This window comes from Achroia grisella, unplaced genomic scaffold (genome assembly GCF_030625045.1).
Source record: "Achroia grisella isolate CSIRO2021 unplaced genomic scaffold, CSIRO_AGI_Agris_v1 utg487, whole genome shotgun sequence".
Taxonomy (NCBI): Eukaryota; Metazoa; Arthropoda; class Insecta; order Lepidoptera; family Pyralidae; genus Achroia; species Achroia grisella.
The window spans coordinates 2,313,337-2,327,040 of record NW_026712891.1 but is presented as its reverse complement, the minus strand read 5'-3'; the positions used below and the strand labels follow the sequence as shown (position 1 = coordinate 2,327,040).

Here is a 13,704-nt window from a genome sequence, read left to right as displayed (position 1 = left end):
ATATACATCAATATTGATTGGAACACTAAACGATATATAATTGTAAATCATTGAATGATAACAAAAAATGTGTGTTTATAGTATACATAAATATCTATATAACAATGATATGTATGTATGTAGGTAAATCTAAATTACAGAAATATAAGCCTAATATAATAGTTAGATATTTACTCCCATGCCCAGTCTCACACAGAGTAGGCAGAGACGACCGAGTAGAAAAGACTTCTAGCCTTAAACTAACTTTTACTATATTTATTTTCATGATCGGTCTCATACAACTTATTCCAGAACTCATACCAAAATATTGTATAAGCTGTAGAACATAGTTATGCAAAAACTGATATTACACATACGTTTTCTATCTTAACGTAGGTAGGTACCTATTATTAGTATTATTTTTTTTATCTCTTTTCGAGATAAAATAAAATAGCACAAATTAGCCTGCCGAATTGCAAATTGTTAATAATTAAACTAGAATGTTTAGTAAATATTATTCACTAATTACTAATGAGGTTCTATTCTACTCTATTTCTATTTTAACTTCAATTAGCGAGTTTGTATTATCCGCCTAGATGGAAAAGGAGGAGTTCTAAATTCGTCTGTATTTACTTTTTTATTTCTGATCTCATGTTGATGATTTATTTCTGTAATGCATAGCATTTGCTATAGAGTATATTATTAATCTATATTTTGTAACGAATATTAATATTTTTTTAACTAAGATAAATCTTATATATCGCTTAAAGGATATTTTACGCCAAATATATTACGGATTATAATTATATGAAAGCAATTGTTTTGTTTGTTCAGGTGGAGGTGTATCGCGGTGTGTGGTATGGGCGTGCGGTGAGGACCGGAGTGCTTCAACAAGATGACGGAGGGAGAGCGACAACAGAGTGCGGGCGGCACCAACGCTGCACCGCAACACAGAAAAGGACACAGGTGACCATTATAACCTCACTTACTATACAATAATCCGTAGTCCATAGTTATTTCGGTATCTATATATCGGTACGTCTGGACTGGTTAGAGCATCGATTAGTATGAAATGCTTTGGAAAACGCTACATTTCATAAGTAAAAAACTTGTATGTTAAATACAATATTTGCAATTGAGCAGTTAAGGAAAAATTGTTTAGTATCGAAAATAAACACTATCTGTTCATTAACGTATGTTATATGTTAAAGTATAAATATAGCAATCAATATAAAAGTAATTGATACGAAACGATGGCCCTCTGTCATCATGGCAAAAATTACAAGCTGGGGAAGCGTTCAGTTGTACAAGCACTCAATATAAATGATGAAACGTTTACTGGTTCAAGCACCGCGCAAACATTACAGTAAAACTATGCAAATCACGAGCTGGCAATCAACATAATTATGTTAGTGTTAGTCAAGTTCAATGTACTTTGTTTGTAGAAAAGATAATTAAATGTTTCCCCTTCGTATTACACAACGCACTTAACAAGTACAATACTACAGTACATACTAATTATATTCTTAAAGTTTTAATTCAAGATAAGGTCCTTTACAGGGTAAGCAGTGTAAATGAAATAACACACTATAAGAGTAAAACGAATACTGGAAAAGAGCAATATATGAAAGCATCTATATTTTAAGAATTAGACCATTTCATTCTCATCTATTCAGGGTACGGAAGCATGACAGCTTAGTGCTACATAAGTGCTGCTGCGTAAGGACGGGATGTCCGTAATGCTGTTCAAGTATATGAGTAGTATAGCAACGGTTTCCACTTATCATCTGCTAGCTCATCATTAGGAGGGTACTTTACATGTCCATGATATTGCATATTGATTTCCTTTATAATAGGTATATTTAACGATTTTACAGTAGAATACTCGTAGTTAATCGATAAATATCGACTTTGACTTCAAAGTCGCAGAATTTATTTCAGTATTGCTTGTATCGTTTGTTGATCAACTGGACTCTTCTCCAGCTGCCAGTCACGAGTCAAGGTTGGCTGTAAAATGTCTAACTCGTTAGATCCACTGGACCAGAATAAAACTTCCGCTGTTAAATCTGTTACGTTACGATCCATCGGTCTATAGCTTAAACAAGTCAAATTACACAATGGTCGCAATATCGATTTTCTCAAGCGCAGTATATTTTTATTTTGTAATTGTTTTCTTAAATGTAACTTAAGCTTGTAACCAATTAATATTTAAAAATAGTCTGGTGTGTACAACATTGCAATAGCCGCCCACACTTCGCTTATTTCAATTCGATTTGTTTAATTATGGCACGAAATATGTCACTGAAATATTTGCACGCACTAAATTATGCAAATAAGAGATATTAGTAAAGAGTGTAATTAGTAAATCTACTACCTGCAATTTTTTTAGAAGCATCTCTGTTCAAAATCATCTATATGTACACGATGTGACCATGTCTATGGTATGAGGTACATACGCTAAAAAAATCGAGAATTTTTATGATAATTTAATGATTCAGTAATTTTCTTTCTCTGTCTCTCTCTGTTTTGACAGAAAAACTTGTTTATGCTGTAATGACTGCACCATGTAATTACCTGCATGATTCTTAATAATATATCGTGTTCATATTTCGTCAAAGTATAGTATCTATTATATATGCCATATTATAAATCCTAAAACCAATCTCGTTCATCTGATAATCGGACACTGGAGAAGAAAGAAATACAACAATCACATTTGCAGCCCATAAAGATGTGTTTACATATGTGTTAAATATTAAATATATTAATTTAAGATTCGTACGTCATAACTGAAGTAACAAAACACCAGTCAATTAGTCATACTATCTTGATTCGTGTCGTACTGTCAGTTATTTATACAAATGTTATGTAAATGATTAACTGTAGCTTATGTCTTTTAAATAATTCTAAGCCGTGTGTTTGTGTGATGAATATTAATGAGGTAACTTCGGATTGGGCCAATATTTCTCCAAAAAATGTATTATACATAAACTTAGTATTTTTCCATTCTATACCTACTACTTTTGTCCCATTAGATTTTTTTTATTACATTATATTCGATGTAGTACTTATGAGAGTTCACCACCCATGAAATAATTGTGGCCTATTTATTCAGATTGATTGCAGCTATTAATTTATTCCATTAGGCTCGCACTATTAAATCATTTCTATCTTTATATGCGCACAGGCGAATTATTTATAGTCCAGATCAACAATAACGTCAAGAGAGAAGAGTACGTCCATACAGTAAATTATGCTCAAAACATAATAATCCATACGGTTAATCACATGTCAGCGCCTAGAACCATACTTATTTTTTAAAGACATTGTCTGGATTTGTAATTTTTTTTATATAATAAATTTTTATATTTCTGGATTTTATTCTTATCTGGATTTATAATATTAAGAATTATTCCACTTTGTAAAATCTATTAGTTTTTAATATGTAGCGTTCATATTATAAAACAAGCACAAAAGGTTTACAATAAATATCTTTATAGAGACCAATATCTTGTAAGGATGGACGTTGGTAGAACAAATTGGCAACTCCAGAGGCCGAATATAGACTTCATATTTATAGTAATACCTTTTGATTTATGGAGGGTTGGTGTTCTATACACTACAGTGTAGAGAATGAAAGACGTAATGTAAAAGATGTAATGACACATTACGCCATTCAATCACCCTGAATATTTCTTGCATTTATATTAGAATGTCGACACACTCAATCTAACACGGAAATGTGAAATGCATGTGCTCTTAATAATAGCATTTAGTTATGGATTACAATTATTGGTTTTTTGTAAATAATGCGTATTTATACGTATAATTAGTAAAAATCACGGGATCTTACCACGTTTTATATTTATTTACTGAGTTCCCGATATTTCGGTAGTGTTTCAACCACCATGATCACGGGTAGACTGAAGAGCAGCGGGTAGATGGAAAATGAAATCTTTTTATGGGCAGACATATGCGTCTACCTTCACACGTCTTCGTTTGTTGCTACTACTGGAACTCGCTCGATATTCATCTCGGCAAACTGTACTCACAGTATCTTTACGTACATTTAATACATTTTTTGATCGCGTATTTTGTTTTTGTTTAATTAAACCAATCACTGGATTCCAGGCATTAGAGAGCCTATAGCCGTCTTCTCGATTGAAATTTTTATATTTCTGTATTTCAATGGCCTCTCTAACCATTCTTGGGATATAATGCCGTTCTGATGTTAACACTTTTGGTTGGTGTAGTTCAATCCAGTGATTGGGTCCCGATCCCAACAAGTGTTCCGCTATGGCTGATTTACGTGGATCGTTGTTTTTAATAGCTTTTATATGTTCAGCAATGCGACGGGCTATTGTTCTTTTTGTCTGTCCGATGTATGAGCTCCCACAACTACAGTCCACCTTATAGACTCCAGGATGTTGTAGAGGAAAGTTGTCCTTAGGTGAACGTAACATTTGCTTTATTTTTCTGTGCGGAGTAAAAACAGTATCTACAGAGTATTTACTCAATAGTCTGCTTATCTTATCAGTCACTCCTTTAATATAAGGCAAGAAAGTTTTTTGACGTTTCACACTACATGATTTGGGGCGTCTGCTTTTGTTGTGTTTATGGCGCCATCTAGAATACCTGCACGCTACATCACATCATCATCCCAGGCACTTTGACTCCGTAGTATCATCACTGGTTAATCGGGCTTATGACCTGTGTGACAAGATACAAATTAAAGAAGAACTCTTACACGTAGAAGGTGTACTACGGAATAACGGCTATAATATAGACATTTCTAGATGGCGCCATAAACACAACAAAAGCAGACGCCCCAAATCATGTAGTGTGAAACGTCAAAAAACTTTCTTGCCTTATATTAAAGGAGTGACTGATAAGATAAGCAGACTATTGAGTAAATACTCTGTAGATACTGTTTTTACTCCGCACAGAAAAATAAAGCAAATGTTACGTTCACCTAAGGACAACTTTCCTCTACAACATCCTGGAGTCTATAAGGTGGACTGTAGTTGTGGGAGCTCATACATCGGACAGACAAAAAGAACAATAGCCCGTCGCATTGCTGAACATATAAAAGCTATTAAAAACAACGATCCACGTAAATCAGCCATAGCGGAACACTTGTTGGGATCGGGACCCAATCACTGGATTGAACTACACCAACCAAAAGTGTTAACATCAGAACGGCATTATATCCCAAGAATGGTTAGAGAGGCCATTGAAATACAGAAATATAAAAATTTCAATCGAGAAGACGGCTATAGGCTCTCTAATGCCTGGAATCCAGTGATTGGTTTAATTAAACAAAAACAAAATACGCGATCAAAAAATGTATTAAATGTACGTAAAGATACTGTGAGTACAGTTTGCCGAGATGAATATCGAGCGAGTTCCAGTAGTAGCAACAAACGAAGACGTGTGAAGGTAGACGCATATGTCTGCCCATAAAAAGATTTCATTTTCCATCTACCCGCTGCTCTTCAGTCTACCCGTGATCATGGTGGTTGAAACACTACCGAAATATCGGGAACTCAGTAAATAAATATAAAACGTGGTAAGATCCCGTGATTTTTACTAATTATACGTATAAATAATGACCGCGTCAAGTTTAAAACAGTATATAATGCGTATTGTTAGTTCTTTACTCTTACACTCATTAAGTATTTTGAGTGAGTTATGAATATACACACACTATACACACTACATACCTATCGTGTTGATAATGTTAGTCCAATGTTATCAAATACGTAATACATTGTAGGCTCAGTAAGGGAAATTACATTAAAAGGGCCGTTGTATGATGCACACCTATTCAGTATCATTGAAACACACCTTCATCTAATGTTCCTGTATTTTATCGCCTATCAGTCGTCGCGGTATCGTAGATAACAAAGTTTGCGACACATGGCCTACAATTCTAAATGCCGCTGGTTACCGTAACTCGTATTCATCATACAGTACCACGGGCTTCAATATTAGTCATCTCATTGTCTTTTTTCGATAAGTACGCCTTTTTAATATTGAAGAACGTGTTTATATGTGAGGAAAATATATCTTGCCGAATAAAGATACGCTACAGATGTAGCGATTTTGTCAGAAATAATAAAATCTTAAACAATTTATCGGGTTAGTGAATTCTATTTGTGTGAGTGAATTATTCACGATTACATGTTTACTGTCAGTTCATGCCGGTGATCATGAACACATTGGAAGAACAATGTCGAACACTGCTACAAAGGTATATTTACAACTTTTATTCATAGGTAATATTATTATTTACCAAACGTTCAAGCCGTAAATTTTACTCTCTTCGTCAATTTTTTTTTTATGCTACTTGCCATGATTTTCTGAAGACACTAAAAGAAAGAAATAGGATAATAATATCTACAAAGTGTTATACGAGTAGAAAAACCGTTTATTATTTGCAAGCCCAAATCCAAAGAGTTACTTTAAGTAGAAATATTGTTTCTGTTTAATTATTTAAAATTTCATTTTGTTATGTGTATTGTATAATATCAATATCATTCTGGCCGTCTTTAGATGGTCCTACTAAAACTGCTGATCAAAATCAAAATCAGTGGTGTAAAAATAAAGTAGGATCACAGGTTGTTCCGAAGCACTATAAAATAAAACTATGTTCTAGACTCATGGATTGTTATCTGAACTAGCCTGTATATCACTATAGGTTTCCTGTGAAGTTTACAGACAGGCAAAGCCATTAAAATTAATTTACAAGATGAGAGTTTTTACCCAGACGTGTATAGACTTCAGTTTTTAAGTAAACAATCACCTCAGTTATAAACTGCGTTATGACCTTCCGTTTTTTCTAATTATATATACTCGTAAATAGATTATACATCAAATGATTCATTTGTTGCTAAAGGTATGTTTGTAAACAAAGTGTATTCAAGTGTGTTTTCCCACGATTTTCTGATCACTTTCTCTTATTGTAAATATGCATAGAACTGAGGTCTATAATACTGGTTAGATTACTTCCCGCAATTTTGTTTTTTATTATTCAAATAAAGGGATCACATAACTTCAATGTTGCAAATTTAACAGTTGTAGTGACAGATAAAGCCTAGCTTTGACGATAACTCCAAACGGACGCTGTCCAAACGGATTTACACGAGCATAACTTTTTATAGAACAACCCTATTTATTTGGTTCTATGGTATTAATATACCTTTAAATTGGTTTGTATATTATAAAGAAATGTACCCTTAATATGTTGATGTTAAAATAATGAAAATGGTTATAATGAAACGAAATCGGTTTTTATCTGATAAATCGATTATTCTCTATTTAGTACGCAAGCGTGTAATTGTTTTTTAAATTCAAATGAAACAGAAACACACACACACAGTCTGCTAGGAAGCATCGTCCATGGGTAGGCTTAAGCATATTGCATAACCGACCCGTTCAAAACTTGAAATTAGTCATTAAATTTAATGACATTTAGAACTGCTTATTAGGACATAGTCGCTTAACTAACTCGTTCAAAGTTAATAACCTTTTACGTATTTTACAATTAGATACCTCTAAAATTTCTTTAATATTCAGAAACTATCAAAACACGGCAACACGTTATGTAATTATTGAACAGTTTATATATTTATTGAACGCCGAATTTGGCGTTGTCTTATTTAAATTAAAAATAACATGAAATTAAAATTTATGTTATACTTCGAGTTACAGAATTTCCGATGTATAATACGATTATAAATCTTTATATAAAGATATCTATAGATAAAATAACATTCGACAATATTCTTAGATTGTTTTATCTCATATAATACATACTTATTATCAATATTTGAAAAATAATAACTCCTTAGCATTGTATCGAGGAATTAAGATCGGAAATTATAAACCAACATTTTCTAACGGTAACTAACATGTCATAATCACTTATTTTTTACTGAGTTTGTAAACCACTAAATTGGTACAGTAAGAAATTTGTCCTTTGAAAATGTCTCAATGTTCAATATAATATTTCTACCTCGATATGCATTCAATCACTTTCGAACCACCAAATCCTTTTAAATTGAAACTATTGCTGCGCCGCAAAATAGGTACGGTCAAGTTTCCGTCTGACCGGATAGCACGACACCTAAATCTCGTATTGAATTACATAAATGATTGCAGGAGGCAAGAGTCGATGTACGCTATGACGGGATTGTACGCCGAGTCTACATGCGCGGAGGGCGGCGCAGACGACTGTGCAGGGCCAAGCACACCGCCACACCCTTCGCACCCACCTCGGGAGCCCGGCAAGTGTCACAGCCGGAACCCTTCCGCCGGTATATGCGACAGGTACGTATCCAGAATAAGACCCACAACAAACAGCTGTTGTTCTAACCCAAATCAATCATAGTAAACCATTCTGTTCACATTTCACAGGGATCGGGAACGCGAAAAGGAGAAGCCCCGTCAATTGTTTCCAGAAATTCTAGACATTCCTCATGACACGAGAGACTGCGGGATCTTATCGTGGAGACCGCTTTTTATCCAGAGATTTTCTAGTATTAAAGTAAGTAGTCAATGATGTTAGAACTATCCACAAAACATAAACAAAAATGTTAATTCTAAAAAATATTGTGGTTTTTCTTTCAGGTATTTGTATTTTTCCTTTCGTTTCTGGTAACTTTACAACAAGCTTTAAGCTCCGGGTACATAAACTCTGTGATCACTACAATAGAAAAACGCTTTGAAATTCCTTCGAGTCTCTCGGGGCTCATCGCTAGCAGCTACGAAATTGGAAACGTCATCACGGTGATCTTCGTCTCATATCTCGGCAGTAGACGACATATACCAGTGTGGATCGCAGTCGGTTAGAAAACTATTTTTTTTTTTTTAAATATACCATTGTATGTATAAACATTTTTTTAATACTGGGAAAGTAATTTATGACTACATCCATTGTAGTCATAAAATACTTTCCGAGTGTGTGGAGCTGTAAAATATGCCCATATCATATTTGCTTGTTTTCTTTTTTATGTCTTTAACTTATAAGTATCTATAATACATGCAAGGAATAAAATAAAATAACCAAAGGTTATACCTTTGGTTATTTTATTATATCATTAGTTGTTTATTAAGAAATAATAAGACTACCTTCAACGTCACATTAACAACAGTATTGTCTACATAAAAAACAATAGCTGTAGAAAGGTACATAATAACTTATAACAGTGAGATAAGGACATGTTTTTGATGAGATATTATGATCATAACAAACTCATTACCGTTATATTGTTGGGTACAGTTCTCTACTCAAAAATTTTATTTCAAGCTTTTCTTCTTTTGTACCAATGGACTTACGCTATGCTCCTATAGTAGCCTCTTATAAATTGCTCATCATGAGGACTACATATTGTGTATTTATTCAGTCACAATACGATTAAAAGTATTTCTACTATTACAACCTTACTTCAAAATCATTATTACAAGTAAAACGCGTAAATGAGTTTCTTGAGAAAGAACTTTAAAAATGCAATGTATTTTGCCTTTATTATTGTAATTACACCGTTTACTTTCCTAGTATCTAGATGTAATAAAATGCACTTCGAACTACCATACGGGTTACAAAGTCATTTATGGTACTAATATGAATACATATTCATGTGAAAAGGAAGAAAAGAAGAATGGCATTCATTAGTAATACATTTCTTTCTTCCATCGAGTCTAATCTATAATATATATTATTTATTTTCAGGTGCCGTAATAATGGGTATCGGATCATTAGTATTTGTCGTTCCCCATTTCATAGCCGAAGTGAACAGTGAAACATTAATGAACAATAAATCTGATGACAACATCTGTCGCTTGCCGAGAGCCTTAGACCAGGATATGGGCGGATTGGGCCGATTGTCTCAAGGTCTGCCACCGAGTAATTTACGACCTGACAATTGTATCAAGGTAAGTGCACATATCAAATTGAAAATCAAGTTTTCATGCTATGCAACAAGCTGATGGTTAACAATAACTGTCGCCTATACACTTTGATAGTCTAACGTCATAATGCGATGTCCGTGTTACCACTCTTGTGTTGCCATTCCGGAGGGCTAAGTTGTAGTCTGAATCTTAATACTGAAGTTTTTTTTTTAATTGACAGAGTACACCGAGCACGTTTATGCCAGTAATGGTGTTCGTTGTAGCCCAACTGCTTTTGGGATGCGGCGGATCTCCTCTTTTAACACTTGGTACTACGTACGTCGATGACCATGTACGGCCTGAATCATCCAGCATGTATATTGGTAAGTTGTGAATTAAATGTTTTTATGATTGACTATAAGTTTTTATATGGAGTGTGTGTCCTCAGATGACCTTTCAAGTGGGGCTTATATTGCATGTCTTTATTGTCATGCTCTGAGTGGTGCCTCGCTCGTAACCACACAGAGTCTCATAAATTGCGATTTCTTGGATATAACATGGTCCAAGTCATTGAACCTATAACAATATACCGTTTTATTGCATATTTTTAATTCGTGTTTCAATTCCGGTCAATTAGATACTACTGCATTAATTCTGAAGTTTATATTCATTCCAAGCATTTATTTTATTCTATATATAATGACATTTTGTAATAACAACATATCATTATCAGTAAAGACATCAAGGGGATGTCTTTACTGATACTCCAGCGAACGTTTTTCAGCGCGGTTCTACTATCATCCAAAAAAACATGCTGCAATTCTTTTTTTATATATATGAAGATATATAACATATAGGTCTAAATAGGTTTGATTTTTAGTATTCTTTTTTCTAATATATTTTGTTTTTTTTATTAATCTTACATATAACCTTATTGTACCTTTGTTATAGAATAAGTGAAAATAGTAACATTCGTTGTCGTTATTATGTTTCAGCGATTTATATAGTAAGTAGGATCTGTTTGTAGTAATTGGCTGGGACTACGATTAATTCACAATTTCACAAAAAACTTAATTTGGCCTCACCTTCATATCGTGACTGTATCTAATTCATATCTCATTCATGTTGGCGTCATAAAACTGCAGAATCCATTTAATAAATTAATCTCCCATACATTGTTTAGTAATGAAAACCACGCGTGTTGTACTAGTATAGAAGACAAAGCCACAGTAATGTCAATGCACTGCTGTCTACGTGTTTGTGGTTTTGTATGCATTTTATAAATTCATATACTTACGGCCCGTCAAATGTAGCCCTGACCCACCCTAGAACTCTACCTGAGGTATCGTTTAATTAATAAGTGGTGAGTGGTAAACAACTAGTTACATCACTGACACAGTTGTTAGGGTGCGTCATCCGTAGACATAAAGAATAAGTTTGGAAGTCGTAACAGTAAAATACTAGTACAAGTTTAATGTTCATATGAAAAAAACGCAGTTTTACTTGTGATGATTTGATTCCTCGCGCGATGTAAACAGTTGTATTCATGAGTGTGATTGTTTGTACTGACCAAACCAATACATATGTATATTAAGTATGTATTTATAATATATATAAGTATTTTGTATTAGTAGTCTAGTAGCCCATTACCCATAACAAGCTTAGCTTGGGATTAGATGGTGCTGTGTGAATTGTCCTGGGTTAATATTTTTGAAGTTATTATTAGATTTTCTATTTAAAAAAATACAATAATTGCATACGTGCGGGTTCCTAGTGTTTTTATAAATTTTGACATTGTGCATTGTTTGCATGACTAAAACAGTAATAAGTTACAATTTCGAATAATGTTACCATAAAGTTGCGCTCCGTTGCATGGTTAAGCTTACTGCACTTTATTGGGGTTTGTGCTTCAGCCACGATTCAGCTGAAAGCAAGAGGTCGTACCCTTGACATGCTTACTATACTGTAAGTACTGTGTCTACATATCGACTACCCATAGCCACGTGAATACTTTTTTCTAATAGGTAGGAATTTAATTTTTTTTTCTAAAAAATATTACTCGTTCCATATTTATGAATTATTCAATAAATATACCTATATAGTAGGACTGGTGCTTCTGAAGGTTAAGAACATTCTTTTGGCCTCAAGCCTAATTGTATACATTTGTCACCGGTATCGATTTTCCAATAGAACGCGTCTGTTGCTTGCTACAGGAAGCAGGTGTCTCACTCATTATATTACACAGACAAACTCCAACACATGGACACATCTTTGTTTCTTTTTTATATGTATTGTAGTATCTAAGCAGCGATTTATAATGGTGAACTTGTAGCATATAATAGCAACGGGATCAAAGTTATTGATAAAATCCTCCGTATTACTCATAAAGCTCGTTTCTTTTGTGGCTACTGTGGTAACTTTAATCAGTACTGTGTCACCACTACTAGATACCTAACAGCATTAGTCTATTTCCATAGACTGACCTTTTAAAAATCTTAATTGAATACCACATACTTTTAACATATAGGCGATATTATTTAATATCATGTTTGTAATTACCCAGCTAATGTTTAAATACTAATGAATTTAGATCACTTTATTATGACCTTTAAAATTTAGTTCAAGAACAATCAGAAATTAACAAACGGCAATAACTAATGGGGTGCAAAGAAATAGTCTGCACGCGAGGCCAGTTTAGCGAATCATTTGTTATTGATATTCGTTGCGAAAATTTCCCGCCATTTGCAAGCACTCAAAATAAGAATGACCTAGTTTGGGTCCGCAAAGTCTACAAGTGAGTGACAATTGCCGCATGCAGCTTTTAGGTACATTCAGGACTTAATTAAAAATATATAGATTTACTGTAGAACTCCAATTTAGAGAGTATCATGCTAATGCGATAAAAAGTATAGCAGTGTTCTAGTTACCTACAATTTTTTTTTATTATGGTGATTAAGTAATAGGCTACGATGTAATTCGTGTACATAGTTAAAACGACGTTATAACGTTCAGCAAATTATTCAATGAAATATGCTAATTTACTGGCATTATTATAACTTTGTTTCTAAGTAATCCTGGAGGAATCATAAAAGGAATTTTATGTGAGAGGCACGTTTATAGATAATCACGAGTAGGTTCATCAGGAGTTGACTGATATTGAATATTAAACAGTCATATTCGTAATAAAATGTTAAATGATAATATTAAAAATGTGCTTATTAATGGTTAATACGGCAAGTTTATAAACCTCGTTTTTTTTTAATTTATTATAAAACATATATTTATTAAAAAATGTATAATATGTATACAATTTTTTATAGAAAACGTGTTACAAATATAGTAAACAAATATTTTTCTAAACAAACTACATTCAGAATCGTGCTAAGCAGAGCTTATGTTAAGAGTATCTACTAGACAACTGTCATAAATATATATATATATTTTTGTAATCACATACTTTTTAATGTAGTAAACACCGAGACTGATACAAATAATAACTCATGAATAATATCGTTTTCTCGCACGGTACAAACACTGGTACGTACGTGCGAGAAAACGAACAAACCGGCGACCATCGGAAGTAAGGCGATGTGCTAAACCGCTAGATCACCGGAACCGTATTTTTTAAAATCAGTTTCCCTTACTAGAATTTTCAACCGGACACGTGTTTTAATTTTAAGTTTCGTAACAGTATGTGTTGGTTGTTGTAGGATGTATGTACAGCATGGCTGCTTTCGGGCCAGTTCTTGGTTTTCTACTGGGCGCATACCTTCTTTCATTCCACATGGATTCTTTCTCTGGCGCCATCATATCTATAGGTAAGTGAAACAGTAT

The 13,704-nt window shown here is 33.6% G+C and overlaps 1 protein-coding gene across 2 annotated transcripts in view; it reads left to right on the top strand.

Annotated features, from left to right (window-relative positions):
- Positions 1–13,704, top strand: part of LOC131846053 (solute carrier organic anion transporter family member 5A1) — a 51,156-nt gene that overhangs the window by 27,714 nt on the left and 9,738 nt on the right. For both annotated transcript variants that reach the window (XM_059195273.1, XM_059195271.1), the window contains 7 exons: positions 814–945; positions 8,143–8,310; positions 8,398–8,527; positions 8,611–8,827; positions 9,713–9,915; positions 10,112–10,253; positions 13,581–13,688. In XM_059195273.1, the coding sequence (XP_059051256.1) occupies positions 875–945; positions 8,143–8,310; positions 8,398–8,527; positions 8,611–8,827; positions 9,713–9,915; positions 10,112–10,253; positions 13,581–13,688 (1,039 nt within the window). In that variant the 5' untranslated portion in view covers positions 814–874. The remainder of the gene's footprint in view (positions 1–813; positions 946–8,142; positions 8,311–8,397; positions 8,528–8,610; positions 8,828–9,712; positions 9,916–10,111; positions 10,254–13,580; positions 13,689–13,704) is intronic.